The sequence below is a fragment of the Silurus meridionalis genome, chromosome 5 (genome assembly GCF_014805685.1).
Source record: "Silurus meridionalis isolate SWU-2019-XX chromosome 5, ASM1480568v1, whole genome shotgun sequence".
NCBI lineage: Eukaryota > Metazoa > Chordata > Actinopteri > Siluriformes > Siluridae > Silurus > Silurus meridionalis.
The window spans coordinates 26899589-26918937 of NC_060888.1; the positions used below are offsets into that span (position 1 = coordinate 26899589).

Genomic DNA, 19349 nt, shown 5'->3' on the forward strand with positions numbered 1-19349 from the left:
GCCAGAGGTTGGACTATATGCTTGCGGCCGCTCTCTGCGTGCTCAACTTTAAACATACTTTATTTAGTCCCCTTAGAGGTGACACTTAATTATTACAATAATTATTTCTAACCACAGATAATGAATAGAATAATATTGAAATAATCAGAGGTTGAGGCTGACCCTATTTAGAGTGATTAGAAATGTTACTCTAAACGGAAATACATATTGTTAGCCTCCACGCTTCTAAGTACACTTAAACTAACGCCAAGTGCTAGTCGTATCTCTAAAATCCTCAGTTGATGTGTTATTCACTATCTAACTGGGATTTAGGCCGATCCTAGCCTGATTTCCAGTCCTTACGGTAACTGCGGATGCAACGTTATTACTTGCAGTGTCAACATTTACCGAGCAACACAGAATAAAATTAAACATAACAATTTATTAACCAGGTAAGAAAATCACAATTCAAAGCCAATTTATAGTTCAATTAAAATAAAACATAAATACAAACCAATAGTATTTACATTTAAACAGGAAATATAAAACCTTTCATACCTGGTACGAGACTACACACAGTAATCGTGGGATATCTGTTTACAGATTCCCTGAATTGTTGGTCAGTTCTCCTTAAATACCCAGATAGAGTAAGCATTATGTAAACATTATTTAGTCATGGAAGTTTGCATTGATTGGTTCTTACAGACCTGTGGGAGGCACCTCGCCTGTATACATCTGTAGTGGGCACGCCTTGTATAGAGTTATGTTTTCTTTAACTTTATTAAAACCTTTTTTTATTATTTGTTCTATTGCTGTGGGAATGGGACCTGTGTACCAGTCGCGATAAACCTTTGTAAAGAAATGAAACATGAACATTTTCTGTCGTTATTTACATGTGATATGACCTTTCTTACACATAATCATCCGGTGTGCTGTAGAATGTTCTGTGTTGAGGATGTAACAGGAAAAGGAGGGGAAGAGGGGTCAGACACTTGTCTGCAGATCCACCATTTGTATGGAGATGTGGTGGTCAAGACCAAGGGTAGCTCTCCGGGGAGCCTACTGTATTCCAGGAAATGTTCTGGTTCTCGAAAGGGGGTTGCGGGTCGTTAGTCCCCTGCCGTGAGTCCTGGAGGAAAACGTGTTAGGGCCCACATCCTGGCCCACACCCCTCTCGGGCATCCATGCTGTGTTCTCGGGAGGGGGCCGACCTTTTGGTCAGGATCAAGCAAAAGTCTTACAAAACGGATCTATTTGATGCAAGTTCCTGTTCAAGACGTGACGACGGTTTTGACAAAAACAAACAATGCAAGTCATTTTCTCTTCAACTTCAAACAATAAAACAGAAATTGACGTTAATAGTTGTGCCAGTCTGCTGATCTTCACCTGCACCATCCCCTGATGTTTCGTGAACCTGGTGCTTACAGAGCTACAATTTGCTTGGTAGCAACGTTTGGTTTCTCCATCAGCACACCACAAGGAGCAAGGAGGTCATGGGGCACACCTGCTCCGAGTGTTTGTGAAAGCATTTCGGTAGTTGGTGGTGTGTGTGTGTGTTTGTTCTTATGTTAAACCTGCAGAGCAGAACTGTTAAAGTGCTTTCATTCCAAAGAAAAGATGAAAAGGTCATGTGCTGAACTCACAAATACAAACCGTTCTAATGTTCTAGCGAACGTCTCGTGTATGTGATTCCAGGCCGTGTCCCCCCCCCCACGCCGGCGCCATGCTCGCTACGACTCAGCTCGCACACTTGTCTGTTTTCAGGTTTGCGGATGTGAGAGTTGAAGAGAGCGTGAGGAGCGAAAAGCTAGAACAGAGGAAGGATGTGGTACCCAAAGCAAACACGAGGCGCAAAAACCTTTTGTGCTTCTGCTCTCGCCACATCCGCTCGACCTCCACACCGGAGAAAACCACACGGCAGCAGGGAGTAAACACAGCACACGGCCCAGAGACACTCAGCCTCTCACAACTAATCGCTCTGGTTTTCTCTCACTTTGGTTTTGTTTTTGAAACAGAAAAAACATTCAGTCCGACTGGACGCCTCATTTTGTGATAGTTGCGTCATTCCATTTTTTTTTCGTGTTTAACAGTAGAAGAAAAAAAGGAACCGAAATGAAACAGTTTGACCAAAAACAAAACAAAAAAAACACGACAAAGCACTAAAGAGAGGAACTGGGTTGGGATTTTATTATCTCTGGGGTTCAGGGGGTTCTCAAATTCAAACTGCTTCTTTAATCATTGGATTAAAGCTATAAGAATCACCGTTTCCAGTGGTGGACAGTAAGAAAGTAAATGTAATCTGTTCCTGTACTTAAGTTCACTGAAGTGTTTCCATTTGGAGACTTTTACTGCAACTTCAAGTTTAATCTCGTACTTATTACTCAACTACATTTTGTGAAATCATTCATTCCTTTTTATTTAGGAGGATAAAAACGTAACTGGTGTAAAAAAGTGAAGCGCTGTGAACACTTCATGGATGTTCTATATGGAGATTAGTTATGGCATTTGGTGACCTTTGCCCCGTATCTAGGGCAACTTACCTTGTTCAAAGCTTGGTGGTGCTGGGATTAGAACTCATGACATTATGATTCTGATAGAAGTGTAACATCTTAACCACTGAGATTCCTTAATTATGCCCCGCCCATGCAGAGGGTAATTTGGACTCCCAGAATCACTGGTGGTCAAACATACAATCTCGGGCTGAAGGTTCACGTCTGAGATGCGCGTTTTCTCTTAAACGTGATGTTTCCGTTTAACATACCTGGGAACAGGAACGGAGTTGGTTTGGTCGGTGTTGCACGTTCATCTCGATGCTTCAGAGGAGTTTGTTTGATTGGTTGATCTTTCCACTCGTGTAGCATAGACTTTTAAAATTGTATTTATTATTAATATAAACGTTTGGGTGTTGGTAAGGTCAAAAGGTCAACAATACAATGTACACAAGGGAGTTTAAACTGGATAACGAGTGCAGCCTTTCGCAGTGAGCACGCTGCTCTCGTTTACAAAAGTCATTTATTTCTCGAAAATATAAACGTACAAAGGAGTTAAATACACAAAGCTGATGACAAACAAGGAGAAAGAAAGACAGAGAGAGAGAGAGAGAGAGAGAGAGTTCTATCTCTCTCTCAGCGTGTCGTCGGAGCGGCTGTCATGAAGAATGCCGCCTCTCACTGCTGTCAAAACAAGGCCGGGATGTTTTCCTAGCTGCAGCTGTCTCATCCACAGGGACTTAATGAATTTCTGGGAGAGACTGCTACAGGACCCTTCAAATACCCCCCCCCCCTCTGCCCTCCGACCTCCATCCTGCTCTTCCTTCCGTTCCTTTTCTTTCCGTGTTTTGAAGCTGAAGAATTTTTCCAGTCTTAAGAAGGAGTCTCTTGTACTCCGGACCATTGCCGGCGACCCCCGCGAGCTGAAGATGCGACAAACCGCTGGACCCTCGGCCGAGCCGCTAGTCTCCGTGTGACTCATCCTGCTGCTGCATCTGCTCCAGAATAACAGCCTGGTTGTCTAGACATTCTCTCAGCTTGTCCTCTGTCAGGGTAAGACGCTCTTCCAGTACAGCCACGGTCTGAAGCACAAGCGGTTCATGCTAATTAGTGTCATACATCAGTGACATCGGGTCTAATTTGATACAGCTGCAGAAGATGTGCATGGAACTCTAGCGATTGTGGGTTCGCCAATCGTTTTTAACACTCTAGCGTTTGTGTGAGTAGACTAGATGCTACTCGCTCATATCAGACAGTAGACGTCAATATATACACTATATCAGGGGTCTGCAACGGTTTTCAGGTCCTTCAGCGATAGAGACATGGTGCAGGGACCCCGATACAAAACGTGTCAAGCACAGCCACTGCAATTAATAGAAACCAATCAAATTATGCTAATTTTATTATGTTGACAATCAGATCTTTGTTGTTGTACATGAATCATTGTATGTATATTTTCATATATTTTTGCATCATAACAAACATACTTTGCAAATAAAATCTAAATTATTTGAGTTGTTCACAGTTGTCTTTTATTTTATAGATTTGTAGTTTACATTTTGACTTTACTGTAAGGTGACTATTACACATTTACACCAACTTTAAGTTTAACAGAACGTAACGTTTAATCCATATAGCGCGCTCATATACGTTGACCAATCACGCACATCCACGTGACTGCACATGGATGCAAGTGTTTTATTAAAGCTGTTAATGTATTAATTAAAAAAAATCTCTGATGTTTTTACCCATTATTTATTTATTTATCTATATATTTTTTTTATATATATTTTTTTTTTGTGATTTAACATTAAATAGCGGACCCCTTGCAGTACCGCCAAAGACCCATGCACCCAGATGTGGTTCGTCCAGATTGTTTCAATTCTTTAGTTTTACTCTCCCACTGGCTTGTAATGGTTTTTTCATCAACATGGGAAATCATTAAAGGTTTTTCCCAGGTTGTTTCGTCTCTGTTATATTTTTAGATTATATACATATATATACACATGCATACACACACACACACACACACACACACACACACACACACACACACACACTGCCCGTCCAAAAAAAAAAAACCCTGGATTTAACTAAGCAAATAGGTAAGAGCCTCCCATTGGATAATTACTGCATGGATGATTTTGTTTCACCTGGCACCAAGTTAAACCCAAACTGATGCAGTGAGTAGCTCATTTCTTAAACAACCATGTCGGAACACACATCCTGTGGCCGTGGAAATGATGTTAATCTGTTTCAGAAGGGTCAAATAATTGGCGTGCATCAAGCGAAGAAAACATCTAAGGAGATCGCTGTAACTACTAAAATTGGGTTAGGAAATGTCGAACGCATTATTAAAAACTGGAGGAACACTGGGGGAACCAATCATCTTCGAGAAAAAATGTGGTCGGAAAAAAAAAAAATCGCGAATGATGGTGATCGTCGATCGCGTAAACGTTTGGTGAAATCAGATTGTAAAAAAACAACAGTAGAACACACATCTGTGTTTAAGAGTGAAAGTGAGAGCACAATGTGAAGGGAACTTAAGATATTGGGACGAAACAGATGTGTAGCTTCAAGAAAACCACTCATCACTGAGGCTAATCGGAAAAAAGGCTTCAATTTGCTAGGGAGCATAAAGATTGGACTCTGGAGCAATGAAAGAAGGTCATGTGGTCTGATGAGTCCAGATTGACCCTGTTCCAGAGTGATGGGGCTTCAGGGTAAGAAGAGAGGCAGATGAACTGATGCACCCATCATGCCTAGTGCCTACAAGCCTGTGGGGGCAGTGCGGTGATCTGGGGTTGCTGCAGTTGGTCAGGTCTCGGTTCAGCAGCGTTATTTGCCCTAAGATTGAGGTCAGCTGGTCAGGACCATGGATTTTATTCATTTATTTAGATTTTTGGCAACAAAACATTGCATACATGGCCAACAGTAATGGGACATTTTCCCAGCAATATCCTGAACTGTTACCACAAAATTGGAGGTACACAATTGTTTCAGATGTCTCTGGATGTGGTAACAAAGTTTTCCCACCCCAAAACCAGCTCCATGTAGATCTGCTTTACATGGGTTGGACTGAAAGATATTTGGGATGAAATTGCATACTGTACCCCAGGCCTCCTCACCTCACCTACATCAGCACCTGACTTTACACACCCTTGTCTCTGGGTGAGCACAAATATCCACAAATTCTAGTGGAACATCTTCCCAGAAGAGTGGAGCTTATTACAACAAAAAATGGAGAAAAAAGATAAATGTGACATTCAAAAAGAAGCACATACTTTTATCGAAACTTTTATCGATATAGAGTATGTATATACACACACACACACACACACACACACACACACACACACACACGTATAAGGGGCCCTTTGTGGCCCCTTATCGTCCAACTTAGTCACAAGATCTGAATCCTGAACTACACTCAAGTGTCCATTTCCCTGTCGTCATGTCGCTTGAGCCTTAACTCAAACTTTCTTTCCTTGATTGAGGCTTCTGCATTGATGTCTGCTTTATGTAAAGCAAGAACAAGAGGAATGTGAGAAGAACCTGAAACTCGACAGATGTTTCATAATAGAGAACCTTCATGAGAAAATCAGTACGCGAGTTAAAAGCACATCTCCAAAACCACAAACAGCCTAACAATGTTTACTTAAAAGCAACACGAGCTGAAGGTTGACCTGCTTACCTGGGTCAGAATGTCCAGCTGTTGAACAATGTGCTCCAATGTACTTCTCAATGCCGGTGGTGTTCCAGTGCGTTCCTCCTGCAAGCCCGAGACCCCTGGCCTCAGATTTTCCTCCTCCCTGGGTTCCTCTTGGTGTTGTGTGCGAGTAAATGAGGAGGCTGAACCAGTACTGGTCCTGAAACGTTCTCTAGAGTCTGTGATCCCACTCGCGTGCCGACCTGCACCCTAAACCACAGCAAAATAAAGAGAAATACAACGATGATCAGAAGATGGAAGACCGTCGATGGAAGCTGTAGAGCTGTAAGCTGTATTTGACGGCTCCTATTTCCCACACCAGCCAGTCTCTTTTTACTACCTTTGTAACTCCCACCCTTGGCTAACTGTTCTTCTGGGACTTTTTGCCTTGATATTCAGATTCATGACCTTCCTAAAATGGAGAGAAGACTTTTCTTTTGCGATAATCAAAAGCCTGACTTCTCAAATTGTAAACATAAATCCTGAGACATATTGATGGTAATTTAAACAAGCAAAAAAATCCGAACAACTGTTGGCATGGGTAGGGTGTAGGAAAATATCGATACGCCTAAGTATTGCGATATTCTGTTTGGCGATACTCTCAAAAATGCAATATTGGTAAATTAATTCATAAGATTCATGCCGGTTGTTTCGTTTAGAATTTATTTCCTGACTGCTAGATATACAGCAGTCGTCTCATCTCTGAACATGTACAGTACTAGTATAAGGGTGTGTCCACCGGTAAAAACGATTAGGGATATAACTTCCGCCAGACATATTGGCAGCATTATGTTTTGTTTATGTGCGGTTTATTTTTCAGGCAGGAAAAAGTTGAATGGTGTTAAAAAAAGCTCAGAAACTACATGTTCATGTTGCCCTATTAACCAGAAGAAGAATTTGCAGTAGAACAGAAGAATTTGCAGAAGAACAGTGCTATTTACAAAAATCTCAAGTTAGACATGCTTTTCTTTCCTCTTTTGACTGCATTCTCTACCTTCATAGAGTAAAAAGTCTTTTTTACTCTTTTTTTTTTTTTTCTTGCCTCTCAATTGTAGCTTTTAGATGCAAAACACTAGTTAGTGCTCAGATCATGCTTCCACTACTAGCCTAATGCTAATAATATTATACAATAATCCTCAATCCCACTTTATATTAAAAGTGTGCAGATGTTTTTAAAATGTTTTTAAAATTTGCCATGGTTAAGTAACAATGATACTTGTGTTCATGTATTGTATCATATATGGGCTGGTACAGGTTTTATGGTATGGGTAGGTTTAAGGGGTTAGGGTAGGCACAGCAGACCATCCGTCTCCATACCCACCTGTCCTCAACATCTGCCTCTTTCAAACCAACCACCTGCATGTCTTGCTTCACCACATCCATAAACCTCCTCCTTGGTCTTCCTCTTCTCCTCTTTCCTGGTGTCTCCATCCTCAGCATTTTTCCACTGAGATACCCCATGTCCCTCCTCTGCACATGTCCAAACTCTCTCAATCTCGCCTCTCTCATCTTGTCTCACCTTGTCTCCAAAACTGTCGTTTTAGATGTAATTAATGCAAATGCAGATCCCACAGTGTTCTAGTGAAGGTTTGCATATGGTGGTGTGTTCTTAATGACAGCTTTTCTATAATTATATCCTATTCCTAAATTAGGAAGATGCCAATATATCGCTTTGCTTACAGTATCGCAAAATATCGCATCGCAACCCCTGTAGTGTGATACGTATCGTACCGCCTGATTCTTGCCGATGCACAGGCCTAGTTTGTGGGTGGTTCTCCCAAAATGATGCTGGCTGTGAAGGCAAATGGGGCCTCTGACCATGTGGACCAAACAGCACCAAGACACGGCTCATGGAGGACTCCGACAGGGATGGGAAGAAAAGGGAAGAGAAAGGAAAGGGGGGAGGGGGGGAGTGTTGTCCACACATTCCTGTTCTAATGCAGGAAGAAAATCGATTGCAGCTCCTTGCTTCCTGAGTCGTGTCCTGACTTCAAAGGCCGGCGGTGGAAAGACAGAAGCATGGCCTGGGAGAGGAAGAGGGCTGTTGGGGAGGAGGAGGCGAACAAAGCAGCCAGTGTGTAGCCCAGCCAGCTTGAGGGTCCCTCCTGCAGCCGCAGGCCACATCTGGGAAACATCTGTTCTCTTCGTTTGTGAGCTCCTCGCTTTCCAGACCTAGCTGTCTCTTGAGGGTTTTTTTTTTGTTTCGTTGTCATTTCTTTCTCTCGACCTCATCAACACAGGAAGCTCAAGTGCAGTGAAGCAGAAATGAAGAGGGGGGGTTGAAGATAAAGGGGATTGCATGGCTGCCAATCAAATGTCCATCAAGCAGGAAGCTCTGACGGAGGCCTCTTGTCTTTGAGATGTGAAATCTAGGACTGTGTAGAATCAACCTGGAAATGCGGCGGACAACCGAAAAACACAAGGCTCCAATGGTCGGGCGGTGGTCAGGTCAAGACTTGTTTACCCTCAACAAGGAGGGTGATGAGGAACACATGCTTCCACTGAAACGTGTGCAAATCTACCCTCATGTCTATTCTAACTGCTGCTCATGCATGCACAGCTGAAAACGCTTGACCATGTTAACCGGCGACTGCCAAGCTTGTCTAATATCACTTAGATCAGATGGTGGAAAGAACTGGTATTCCTTTGGAAAGTCTGTTTTGCTCTCCTGAACTTTTGCCCATGTAAAAGAGTGGCTGGATTAGGTAAAATGACTATACGAAAGGTATGTTAAGCCTTAATCAGAGAATGATTCCTAGCGGTTTTCTAGCGGGGAGGTGGTAGCTCAGCAGGTATTTGACTGTGGATCGGAAGGCCACAAGTTTAAATCCCAGCAACACCAAGCTTCTTGAGCAAGGCCTTCAACCCCACACTCATTCATGCAGCACTGTGACCAAGAGACTGTAGTTATATAACAAACAACAACAAAAAAACCCCGAGCACCACAAAAATAAATTGATGGTACGATCCTGACACTGTGTTCAGAAAGACTGAAGTGGGCACAGGTGGGTCATTACCTCTTGAAAATAATCATTCAGTTTCTGAAACCCAGGACCATTATGTTGGCTAGGCTATAATTTATGTCAACAGGCTCGCCGGCTGCTAAACAGGTACTTGGGTCTGCACTGAGCCAATGGGAATATTTATGAGCTCCTTGAGCTCCGCAGAAAAGCCCAGACGAGTCTTTGAAATATCACGCAGCTCCTTGTGCCTTGGCCCAGAAATGGGCCGTTACGAGAGAACCCGTTCACATGCTCTTCACCGCAGTATCCATTTCATGTTACTGTGAAAGTGTAGCCAAGTTGATGCCTGCGAGTGAAAACTAAATCTTAATTAGCCAATAGACGTATATTTCGTGATACCAAACAGACCAGGATTGTTTCAGCGTCAGTCAGAGGCTAAACTGGAAGTTAAAGCAGATGATACTTTCCATTTCTTTGCAAGCTGTGCTACTTTGTTCTATTATCTTCGAGAGAGGAAAAGAAAATGCAGGCCTCCATTAACTATGTGCAAACTGCTGCTACCTAAACCAGCTCTCGGCCAGTGAGTAACCCGGGCCAATCAGATTAGCAGCTAATCGCAGGAAAACCTGCAGTGTGGGAAAGTAGAAATCACAAACTCGGTGTGGTGACAAAGATTTTACTGGGCGTACAATGTGATCCTGATCGTGATTCCTGCCCTGAATCTGATTCTGCAGATAGATCCACCCTTAAGTCTTCATTAAGTTGGGGGTTAAGTGAACACCTTTGGAGAAATGTTGTCCAGCTTTTGTGCCAATAGGTAAGCTACCTTCTAGGGGTGACCCCCTGAATAGTCGAAGATTCAATGCTTCAATAGGAGGAGTCTGATTCGACTACCAATCTTACAGTCCAACCCTCAGCAGGGTGTTATGAAATGAGGGTTGTGCCATTTTGGTGCCATGGGGGTGATGATTATTATTATGATTATTCTGTAGATAAAAAAAAAAGAAAGCTGTAGATTCTGTAGATAAAAAAAAAAGTGAAAAAGAAGCTTTTAATAAATATTTTTAAATGTGCATAAATAAAACAATCCCCCCGTGACAGACTGAAGACAAAGGAGCATCTCGGCGGCAGGGATTTAAATATTTAACAATGTCTGGCCAAGTCTGTAAAGGATTGTGTTCGAATTTAATTTCTTTTTTGGTCCATCGAAGTTACGTGCAATTTTGCAGATTTAATTTGATTTGCCGACCCGTGAAGTGTGAATCCTTTCTGCAGTGTGTTATAAGAAATCTTTTCCGAATGTTTATCCTCATTGCTTTTTATCTCAACTTTAATAAAAAAAAAAAAAAAAAAAAAAAAAGGCCAATGTGTGTTTTCGATCATAAATCAAAGTAACGTTTAATTCTGGTAAACAAATAGGTCACCAGGTTCATGCGGGACGGCTGTATAGACAGCGCACAGGAACACCGGATCAAAACAAACACAGGAACCACTTTCCTCTTCGACTCCATTCACTCAAATGCATTAAGCGATTAGGAGCGTAACGTTTCCCCCCGTCTTGTGATGGAGACGAGAACATTTGCCTTGTCACAGGATGCCCTGTAATGGCATTAAAGTGAGCACTCCCAGGACAAGGAAAGCCTTATTGAAATCAAAGGCAGCATTAGCTTTTGACCCGTCGCCCACTCCCTCATCCACCGCCAAGTTCATTTCAGCCCTCAGCCACTCTCTTTATCTGCTTCGGTGCAGATCAAAGTCCGATTTCCGCCCGTGTGGACTACCTGCTCGGGGGCGCCTAATGGAGTTAAAGCTTCTCTCTGGCTCTACTAAAGGATCTTGTTACATTACATTACATTTCATTGGCATACGCTGCCATTCGGCACTTACGCAAACGAATGCCTCATGTGCTGTATACTGTTTAGCGCTAATATAAGATTCAACTTGATGTAACAGCGGCACGCCAGAGATCCGCATCCTATTCTATCGTGGATATTTTCGGGTGAGCTGCTGCTGCCTTTGCGGTGTGAAGCAAGCGGAGATGACTGCCGATGCTGGCGGGTACAGCAGAAATGTGAAACCAACACTTGTCACATTGAATGTAGGCCACTTCCTGATAGGGGAAGTGAGGCACAGCCATCTGAGGCTTCCAGGGACAGAGAAAAAAAAAACGAAGGCCATGACTCGATGAGGTGTTGGGGTTATTTCAAGAGTGTGGAAGTTCTGTCTCCTTGTTTTGAGTCACGTTATAATGTACATGCTTGCTTGTTTTCTTTACACCGATAAAGCGGTTAGAAAAGAATAAGTTGTTAGCGACTGAAAGTTTATCGGTATAAGCGAGACGGTGGCGACCATGGTGAAGAGAAAACTCCCAGTTTGGCGCGAGGAAGTTTCAGTTCTCGTCAAAATGGCTTTATCTTTGTCTAGGGTTGGGGAGGTTCCAGGAATTTATAGGAATTCATTAGAAATTTGGGGAAATTTTTACTGTATCATATGCAAACAAACATTTCTGTTTAATCAGAAGCTGACATGGATGCAAACTAATACAGATAAATTATATATATATATATATTCATATAAAAAGACATTTCTGACTTTGATTTAATTGTTAGAATAATTTTGTTGCACAATCGCTTATACACGGCACAAAGTTTTAAACACAAAATGTAGGTCATCTGGATGTCATTTCCGTTTTTCCATTTTTCGATATTGTTTTGTGTGCAGGATTGTAGCAATGAAGTGTGTTATGTTATGGAAGAACGCACAGTGCATGCAGGGGGCGTGGCCTCGGTAACCCTGCAGTAAGTGTGCTGTGTGTGTGTGTGCTGTGTGTGTGTGATGAACGTGCATTTACAAATTCACCTAAAACTGCATTAAATCTGGTTGTTTTAACAGATGCTTTTATTTTCACAACTACATTTAAGTTCCCTCTTATAGGCTCACCTGCAATTTTTTAAATGTCCAGTTTATACCCATGGAAAATGTCCAGTCTTAAAAATTGAGCATCTCTCTCTCTCTCTCTCTCTCTGATAAACCGACGTTCGCAGATGCCATTAAACTGCACTGGTTTATAATCAGCTTTGTGACTTTCCACATGATGTCAGACTTCACCTAAAAAGCACAAAAATGCTAAATCGGACAGTTCTAGAAATAAAAAACGTGTACAACGAGGACAGTGTGCTGTTGGTTTTCCCGACTTTAACGTCTTCTTTCTCTCTTCAGCCAATTTATCAAGCTGCATCATTATCAGTTTCCTGCACCGAGAGGCCAGGCCACAGGATGTAACGCTCTTATGCAACCGAAACTGCAAACTGATTATCGGAGAGACTACAACAGCAGATCTGTCAGGAAACACATGATAAAGGACAGGAAAGGGAAAAAAAAAGGAAAAAATAAACAGAGCAGCACGGGGGCGGCGGTTTAGGGGGGCAGATAACGCACCAATATTAGCCTGGTGATTAGCGCTGAAAGGACGGGGGGAGATTCCTGTACAGAAACCGGGAAGTGAGGGAACAAAAGTCAGGTTTCATTTTGACAAAATTCTTGTGTGAAGAACAGCCTGTCACTGAGATCCCACTGAGAAGATGAGTCATCGGGGCAAGAGCGAGCACCACACACACACACACACACACACACACACACACACACACACACACACACAGCTCCAGATATTAAGCTGTTTGGGCTGGCTGTGATTATCTCAATCACAAGGCGATAACTCTACAGACTCATGTTCCGCTCGAGATCTCTGATTGCGTTTTATCTCGCGTCTTATTCCATCTTGCGCTGTAGAAACGCAGACAGACCAACCTGCAAAACGGTTCACATCTAATCTTTGCTGAGTGATTCATATTGTGCGGGTGAAGTTGTGATGGGAAAATGCAGAGCTCGATAACCTAAACGCCTGAAAGCGTTCGGGTCCGGGGCTGTGAGCTGGTCATCACTCAGGTCCTGTAAGAAAACCTTGGGTTCCTGGTCAGAAACTCGGGCGAGGCTAGATGACGTCTCGTGTCTAAAATTATATGTAGCTCCTTGTATAAAGGCATTAGCACGGAAGCGCAGACGAGTCATATTGTGGTGGGGGTTAAGCCTCTCGCCTGCGCCGTATCAACGGGGTAATACAGTGACCTGGGATTCCGATATTTTCCTGAAGGAAGAACGTCGTGGGGGAACAAATGTGCGTGAAAATTAAAATGCTTAATAAAAAAACGGCTCGCGACTTTGCATGAGCGAGCAAATGCTTTTTAAAAATGTGTTTTTATGGCCGAGAGAGAAAGAAGGCAGACCAGGTGAACTTGCATGGCAGATACAAATTAGAGCTCGCTGTGGCGCTTCAGAACAGGAAGCCATTAGCGCGGCATTACGCAGCGGACACGGGCCAGGAAATTAAATCCGCCTGTCTTCGAGAAACTGATGTCACCGTTCTGCCTGTGGGTAATGGATCATTACTGCCTTCTGTTAAGAGCCTAAGGTGGACTGAGTAGGGGTCAGAGACGAGGAGAATAGAAGAAAGGGAAAGCAAGAGAGATATGAAACCTGCAGAGGAGATAAAAAAAAAAGAATGGGCTGCTCATGTAGAGAGTAGAGTGCACCACGAGGTGGCATCAAAAAGTTTTCCAGACTCGCTCTGTTTACAAGAAAGCACTTTATTTACGCACTACTACCTTCAAAATAATCCCTTGCGCAGCATTCCTACCACTTCCGGAATGCGTTTCGGAAGTCTTCTTTTCGAAGTGTAACAATCCCCTTCTGCGATTCGCGCTGGATCTCCGCAAGGGCGAGAAACTCACGTGTGAGAAGAGCGCGGCGACAGGGTGCACACGTGGTCAGAACAGCACCGGTTGCACAGTTCCCGATGTACACAGGACGATGTATTTAGGCATAATGACTTATAAAGGTTGGTGCTCCCTGCGACTGTGCATGCAGCCTTGTGCTGCCATCTGTTGGTGCGTTAAAAAACAACAAAAAAACTCTCGAAACTTCTTGATACCACCTCATATATTCCAGCTGGAGACCTGGTTTTGGACTTTGACCATTACAAAAAAACAAAACAAGAACTTCAGACCAAACAAACTCTTTGCTGACTACAGAATACTATAACTATATAATAAATACGGTATAACTATAATAATCAGTTATAGATTCAGGAAATTACACACACCCCATGAAGTATAGACTGATTAGGTGGAAATGTCCAGGCGCTGACAGAACGCTGCTGTGGGTTTACTGTTTAACCCGCTGATCCAATCATTAACACTGGGGTCAACATCCCGCTGTGAGTCAGGCAGCTCTGTTATCTGCTGCACATATAATACAGCTCACTGACACCTCGCTCGGCAGTGTTTGAACAGTCTCGCACGTCCGGTGTTCTCGGCGACGTACATGCCGTCCTAGCCGTGTCCCTTATGGGTTTTTTTTTTTTTTTTACTGAAGCGATAATGGACGGGAGATAAACTAAATGACTAGCACTGGATTTATGAGAATATTAAACCTGAGGGGGAAATCATTACCTTATAAAACCACAGCTGAAGAAATGAAATATACTGCACTTTCATTAGTAAGAGAACGTTCTAGAAGAGCTAAAAAAATACTCCAAAATTACAGGGGAATTGCATAAAATTTTCTTCTCCTTTTTCTTATTTTTATTATAAATAGTACCAGAAATAGCATTAGAACTAGAGGTAGTTGTAGTATCAGTAGTAATATGTAGGAGTAGTATTAGTAGCAGTATTTGTAGTAGTGGTAGTTGCAGTAGTATATATACTAGATGTAGTATTAGTAGCAGTATTTTTATCCATCCATCCATCATGCCATTCATCCATCCATCCAATTATCTATAATGCCATTAATTTTCCATCCATCAATTAATCCATCCACTAATCCATCCATCGAGCCACCCATCCATCCATTTACCCATTTATCACCCAATTTCATCTGTCCGTCCATTCATTCTTCAATCTATCATCCATCCACCCAGACAATTATCAATCATGCCATTCATTTATCCACCCATTTTATCTATTAAACATCCATACAGCCATCCACCCACTCATCCAGCTCACTGTCCATCCAACTATCCATCACGCCCTCAACCAGTCTATCCATTCGTCTGTCAGTTTTTCCATTAAATTATCTACTCCACATTCCATCCATCCATGGTCAGGTTTTGAGGGCCTTAAAGATTAAAAAAATACAAGCATTTAAAATGGTCAGGGATTTCCCAACATTTAACACCTAAACACAACACACAAGGATCTTTCAAGCCGAGTACTTTTTTTTGGCTTTACGATTCTATACAATAGATAAGTGGTGAATTGGGTATAAAAAGATAAAACGTGCATGGCATTGTTTAGCATTCTAAAGGGAACGTCTGAGCGCCGTGTTTGAGGGAAGCTGAAAATTTCGCTACAGAATTCGTGTTAGCATAGTTTCCGTTCATTATTTAAACTCGTCACTTGTTTTTGTTTTGTTTTTCTTTCCCCTGTCGTGTCCTCTACCTGCTCACTCTTGCCATTCTCATGATAATCTGCTGTCCTTTTAGTTTCCTGTCCCTTTCTTCTCTTTTCTTTAGTGCAACACATCCGGTTCTTAGCTTCATGCTGCAGTCTTTGTTTGGTTGTTTTTGAACTTTCTGTTCCTCATTTTCCAGCGTGACTCTTCCACTTATTGTGCTGTCAAGTCAGCACTTGGGTTTCCACCCTCCACCCGTCCCTTGTCTTCTTTCTCTCCAGCGTTTTTATTTTTTATTAAACACACATCGTCTGTCTCTCACAACCACTCTAGAGAAGATTGTTGAACCTGATGTATGTCATTAAAAAACCTCTGGTGATGAAAAATTACTCTGATCCAGAGGACGATGTAGGAAAAAAGAAAAGGTGTAATTAATTCTTCTTGATGTTACTTGTTCTTTCAAAACTCCCCTCCCGGCTGGTGTTAAATTTTTATGTAACTGATCGACTTCATATGATTTATTTTTGTTTAAATCGATTCCTCAATCTCTTCCACATGACGCACAGAGCGGAAGGTTTACGCATCGAGAGCTGTCATTTCCTAGAATGTGTGCTCGCAGGCAAGCTCGCGATTAACGCATGAACCGATAGCTAGCGCGATGCTTTCCGTCCATCAAAATGCAAATGCTGAGAAGTGCGTCATCCTGTAACCCGAAACCGAATTTATAAACGTTTCCAAACTCGCGTGGATTTACATACATTTCCGTAAATATTTGCGTTGCGTCTACACGCGCTGGGTGTTTAGCGTGCTAATGAGCCTGTGCTGCTATGCCGGAGTAGGTAAAGGTTCGTGCCTTTGATTGACAGCCGTAGCCGTGGGTGGTTCGGGGCCCAGCTGAGCCTGTGCCCTTCAGAAAGCTTTGCCGGAAAGACTCGTGCACAGTGAGCCAGTCTCAGGGGCAGCGGGAGCTCTTTCAAGGCTGCCATTAGCACCAGAGCCACATGCAGGACCTTCTCAATGAAATACAGACTGACTTGACATGCAAGGAGTCGCAAGTTGCTTGTGTGATTTAAAACCACCGTCTAGACGCTTGTTTTTTTCCTTTGTTTAATATAAAAAGAAAGTTAGCATCCGATTGATGATGCAAATAGTAAATGTAATGTAAGGTCAGGTTATGATGAGTACCAGTAGTACAATGGAAATGATAGCCAGATAGGTATGTATAGCTCCCCCACCCCCGCCCTCCAGTCTTCTACCTCTCACACTGTATACCGAATGAGTGAGTATTAGGGATAAAACATTGAGAGGAACCAGACTCAAAAGAGAACACCTCAATACTGAATGTCCATCACTGGTGAAGTTATCAACTGTTCGCTATTAGACAACTTCTTTCGGCTGCTCCCGTTAGAGGTCACCTCATCCGTCTGCAAACCCCCCTGTCCTCTACATCTGCCTCTTTCAAAGCAGCCACCTGCATGTCTTCCCTCATCACATCAATTACAAAAATTCTTCGAGGTAAATTAATTTAATGCTTCGTTAAGACCACTTAACTAAACAGGGAGCACTGCGTTTCCCCACGGACCATTATTACTGACGCACCACCAGCTGAACTCTGGAGCGCTCAGGACAGGTAAACACACGTTGCAGTCAGGTGACCCAATACTTTTGTCCATGCAGTGTATAAATTTAAGTGCAGAGTATATAATAAATCCCACCTGTGTGATTGGTGCCATTGTAAGGAGATATTTAATGCCATTCATGTCACCTGACATGTTATGGCTGATCGGTGTTTTTCCTGTGAAACTTGGTAACTGGTAGTACGCTGGTTAGTGTCACTTCTCTTGGAGAAGAAACTCATGAGGAACACTACAGATGGTCCCGGAGTTACAATGGTTCGACCCCATACTGCTCACCATTCTTTAAGATGCCTGGGTAAGCTAGGCCATGTCTAGACGTACTTCTTTTCAAGTTACGATGGAGTCATCAGAATGCATCTCCACCGTTAGTCAGGGACTACATGTGTTTACTTTTCGGAAATACAGCAATTAAGCAACTTCTAAGACAAAGTCACAGCACTTCATAGTGGGTCGATGAAAAATGACCATCAATGAGAGAAAACAGGATCTTTCATTCAATGCATTCAAATATTATTAAATATAAAATATTAAAATATTAATACACTCATATGCGCGAAACCACCGCAGCGTTTGATCAATCAGAAAGAAGAACTGTGAAATTATGTGCGTGTGAAAAAGCCAATCATTTCACTTCCTTCGATCCTCTACATGACTGCATTTAATCAGTTCAGGAGTTCATGATTTACTGCGGAACTCTAAACCTGGGTGATTCAAAAGAAAACCGAACTCGTCTTGAGTGAGTCAGTGATGATTATCTGATGTGGTGAAGTTCTTCCTCTTTTTTGTTGCTTTTCTCACCATAGCGCTCGGTATCGCTTCCTCTTCTCACTCACAAAACTTCGCCGAGTAAGGTTGTGGTTTGGAGCGCCACACATTACTCAAGAGTCTCAGACGTGATATCGTCGATAGAGGCTACGTCTTGGGTACGATAATAAATCCTCGTTGGCTGGGCTTGCTAGACTTACTGCCAGATACGTGCAGCAGATAGTCCTAGAATAGCGCCTGTGTGAACGGGCACGGATGTCTTCAAGCCAAGCTCATAAAGCAGAAGATCACGGCTCGTTGGTACTTCCTATGACCTGGATTAGAGCCACAGGAGCAACCAAGGGAGGGCAGGAGGGGGGCAGGGTTACGGAAAGGTCCTGAATTGGGCACAGTTTGGATTTTCACCACAACGTTTATGGTGAAAAGTGTAAATTCATCTGCATCTGTGTTTTCATGATGTTTCAGGCAAGCTTTTAGCATGTAAGCATGGACGTCCGATTTCACTTTAAGTGCCCATTTCCCACAGGAACCTCATTTCCACATCCTCTAGAATCCGACATGCCGTATTTTCCGAGTGGTGTAGCAATCTAAGTCTTTAGCTTCCCAATCTGGTCGAAGCCGATTAAGGTGAATACAAGCAAAGAGGCTTGGACTAGTGCCTTTCTCTAGGCACTTTTTCCCACCAACCAAACCAAACAGATTTGAGACTCCTGAGGAATCCCTTAAAGCCCCGTGGTCCTCAGAAACCTCTGCATCCCATTAGCCTTGCCCCGTTGATGCCTTTAGACCGCTCTGTGTGAGCCGAGGAATGAATTTACAAACATTCCCCAAATGGTTCAGCCTTATCTAAAGGCCGTGTTTTTTTACCACAATAAAATGGTTTCCACCTCTGCAGGTGGAACCTAGATGGAAAGCTGGATTTGACAGCGTCATTTCTAGTGACAAAGTGACTGTTCTGTTTCTACATACGTCTTTAGGGAGCAGCGATTTCACTGACAACCAACAAAGTCTGAGATTTCCCGAAAGTAGTCCCCGACTTACTATGGGGTCATGGGAACACATCTCGATCATAACTTGAAAATATGGTAAGTTGAGATATGGCCTAGCCTACGCAGGAGTCTTAAAGAATGGTGATCAGTATGGAGGTACTATACTGAAATCAGTTCATAATTTAACAAATTACAGTATATAAAATTCAGCAAAACAGAGCAATTTACAGTACCATAATACAGAACCTTTACAGTAGATATTTCTATGGCAGCACCGGTTGGCAAGTGGAGGTCGGAGCCGGACGCTCTTCATTTCAATGTTCGGCTACGCAGATAAAAGGAGAGCAAAAAGTGCTAAAATTGGGCTCTAA

The 19349-nt window shown here is 42.7% G+C and overlaps 1 protein-coding gene and 1 long non-coding RNA gene across 6 annotated transcripts in view; one reads left to right on the top strand and one right to left on the bottom strand.

Annotated features, from left to right (window-relative positions):
* Window positions 1-2970: 2970 nt before the first annotated feature.
* Window positions 2971-19349, top strand: part of LOC124386220 — a 30124-nt gene continuing 13745 nt past the window's right edge. Inside the window, exon 1 of one of the 2 annotated variants that reach the window (XR_006925873.1) lies at window positions 2971-3090. This is a non-coding gene — a long non-coding RNA (uncharacterized LOC124386220). The remainder of the gene's footprint in view (window positions 3091-19349) is intronic. The other variant, XR_006925872.1, reaches the window with a different exon arrangement.
* The window catches only part of poc1b (POC1 centriolar protein B), a 36485-nt gene continuing 20110 nt past the window's right edge, over window positions 2975-19349 (bottom strand). For all 4 annotated transcript variants that reach the window (XM_046849909.1, XM_046849908.1, XM_046849911.1 and 1 more), the window contains 2 exons: window positions 6163-6387; window positions 2975-3550 (listed from right to left, as the gene is read on the bottom strand). In XM_046849909.1, coding sequence (XP_046705865.1) covers window positions 3431-3550; window positions 6163-6387 — 345 coding nt within the window. In that variant the 3' untranslated portion in view covers window positions 2975-3430. The remainder of the gene's footprint in view (window positions 3551-6162; window positions 6388-19349) is intronic.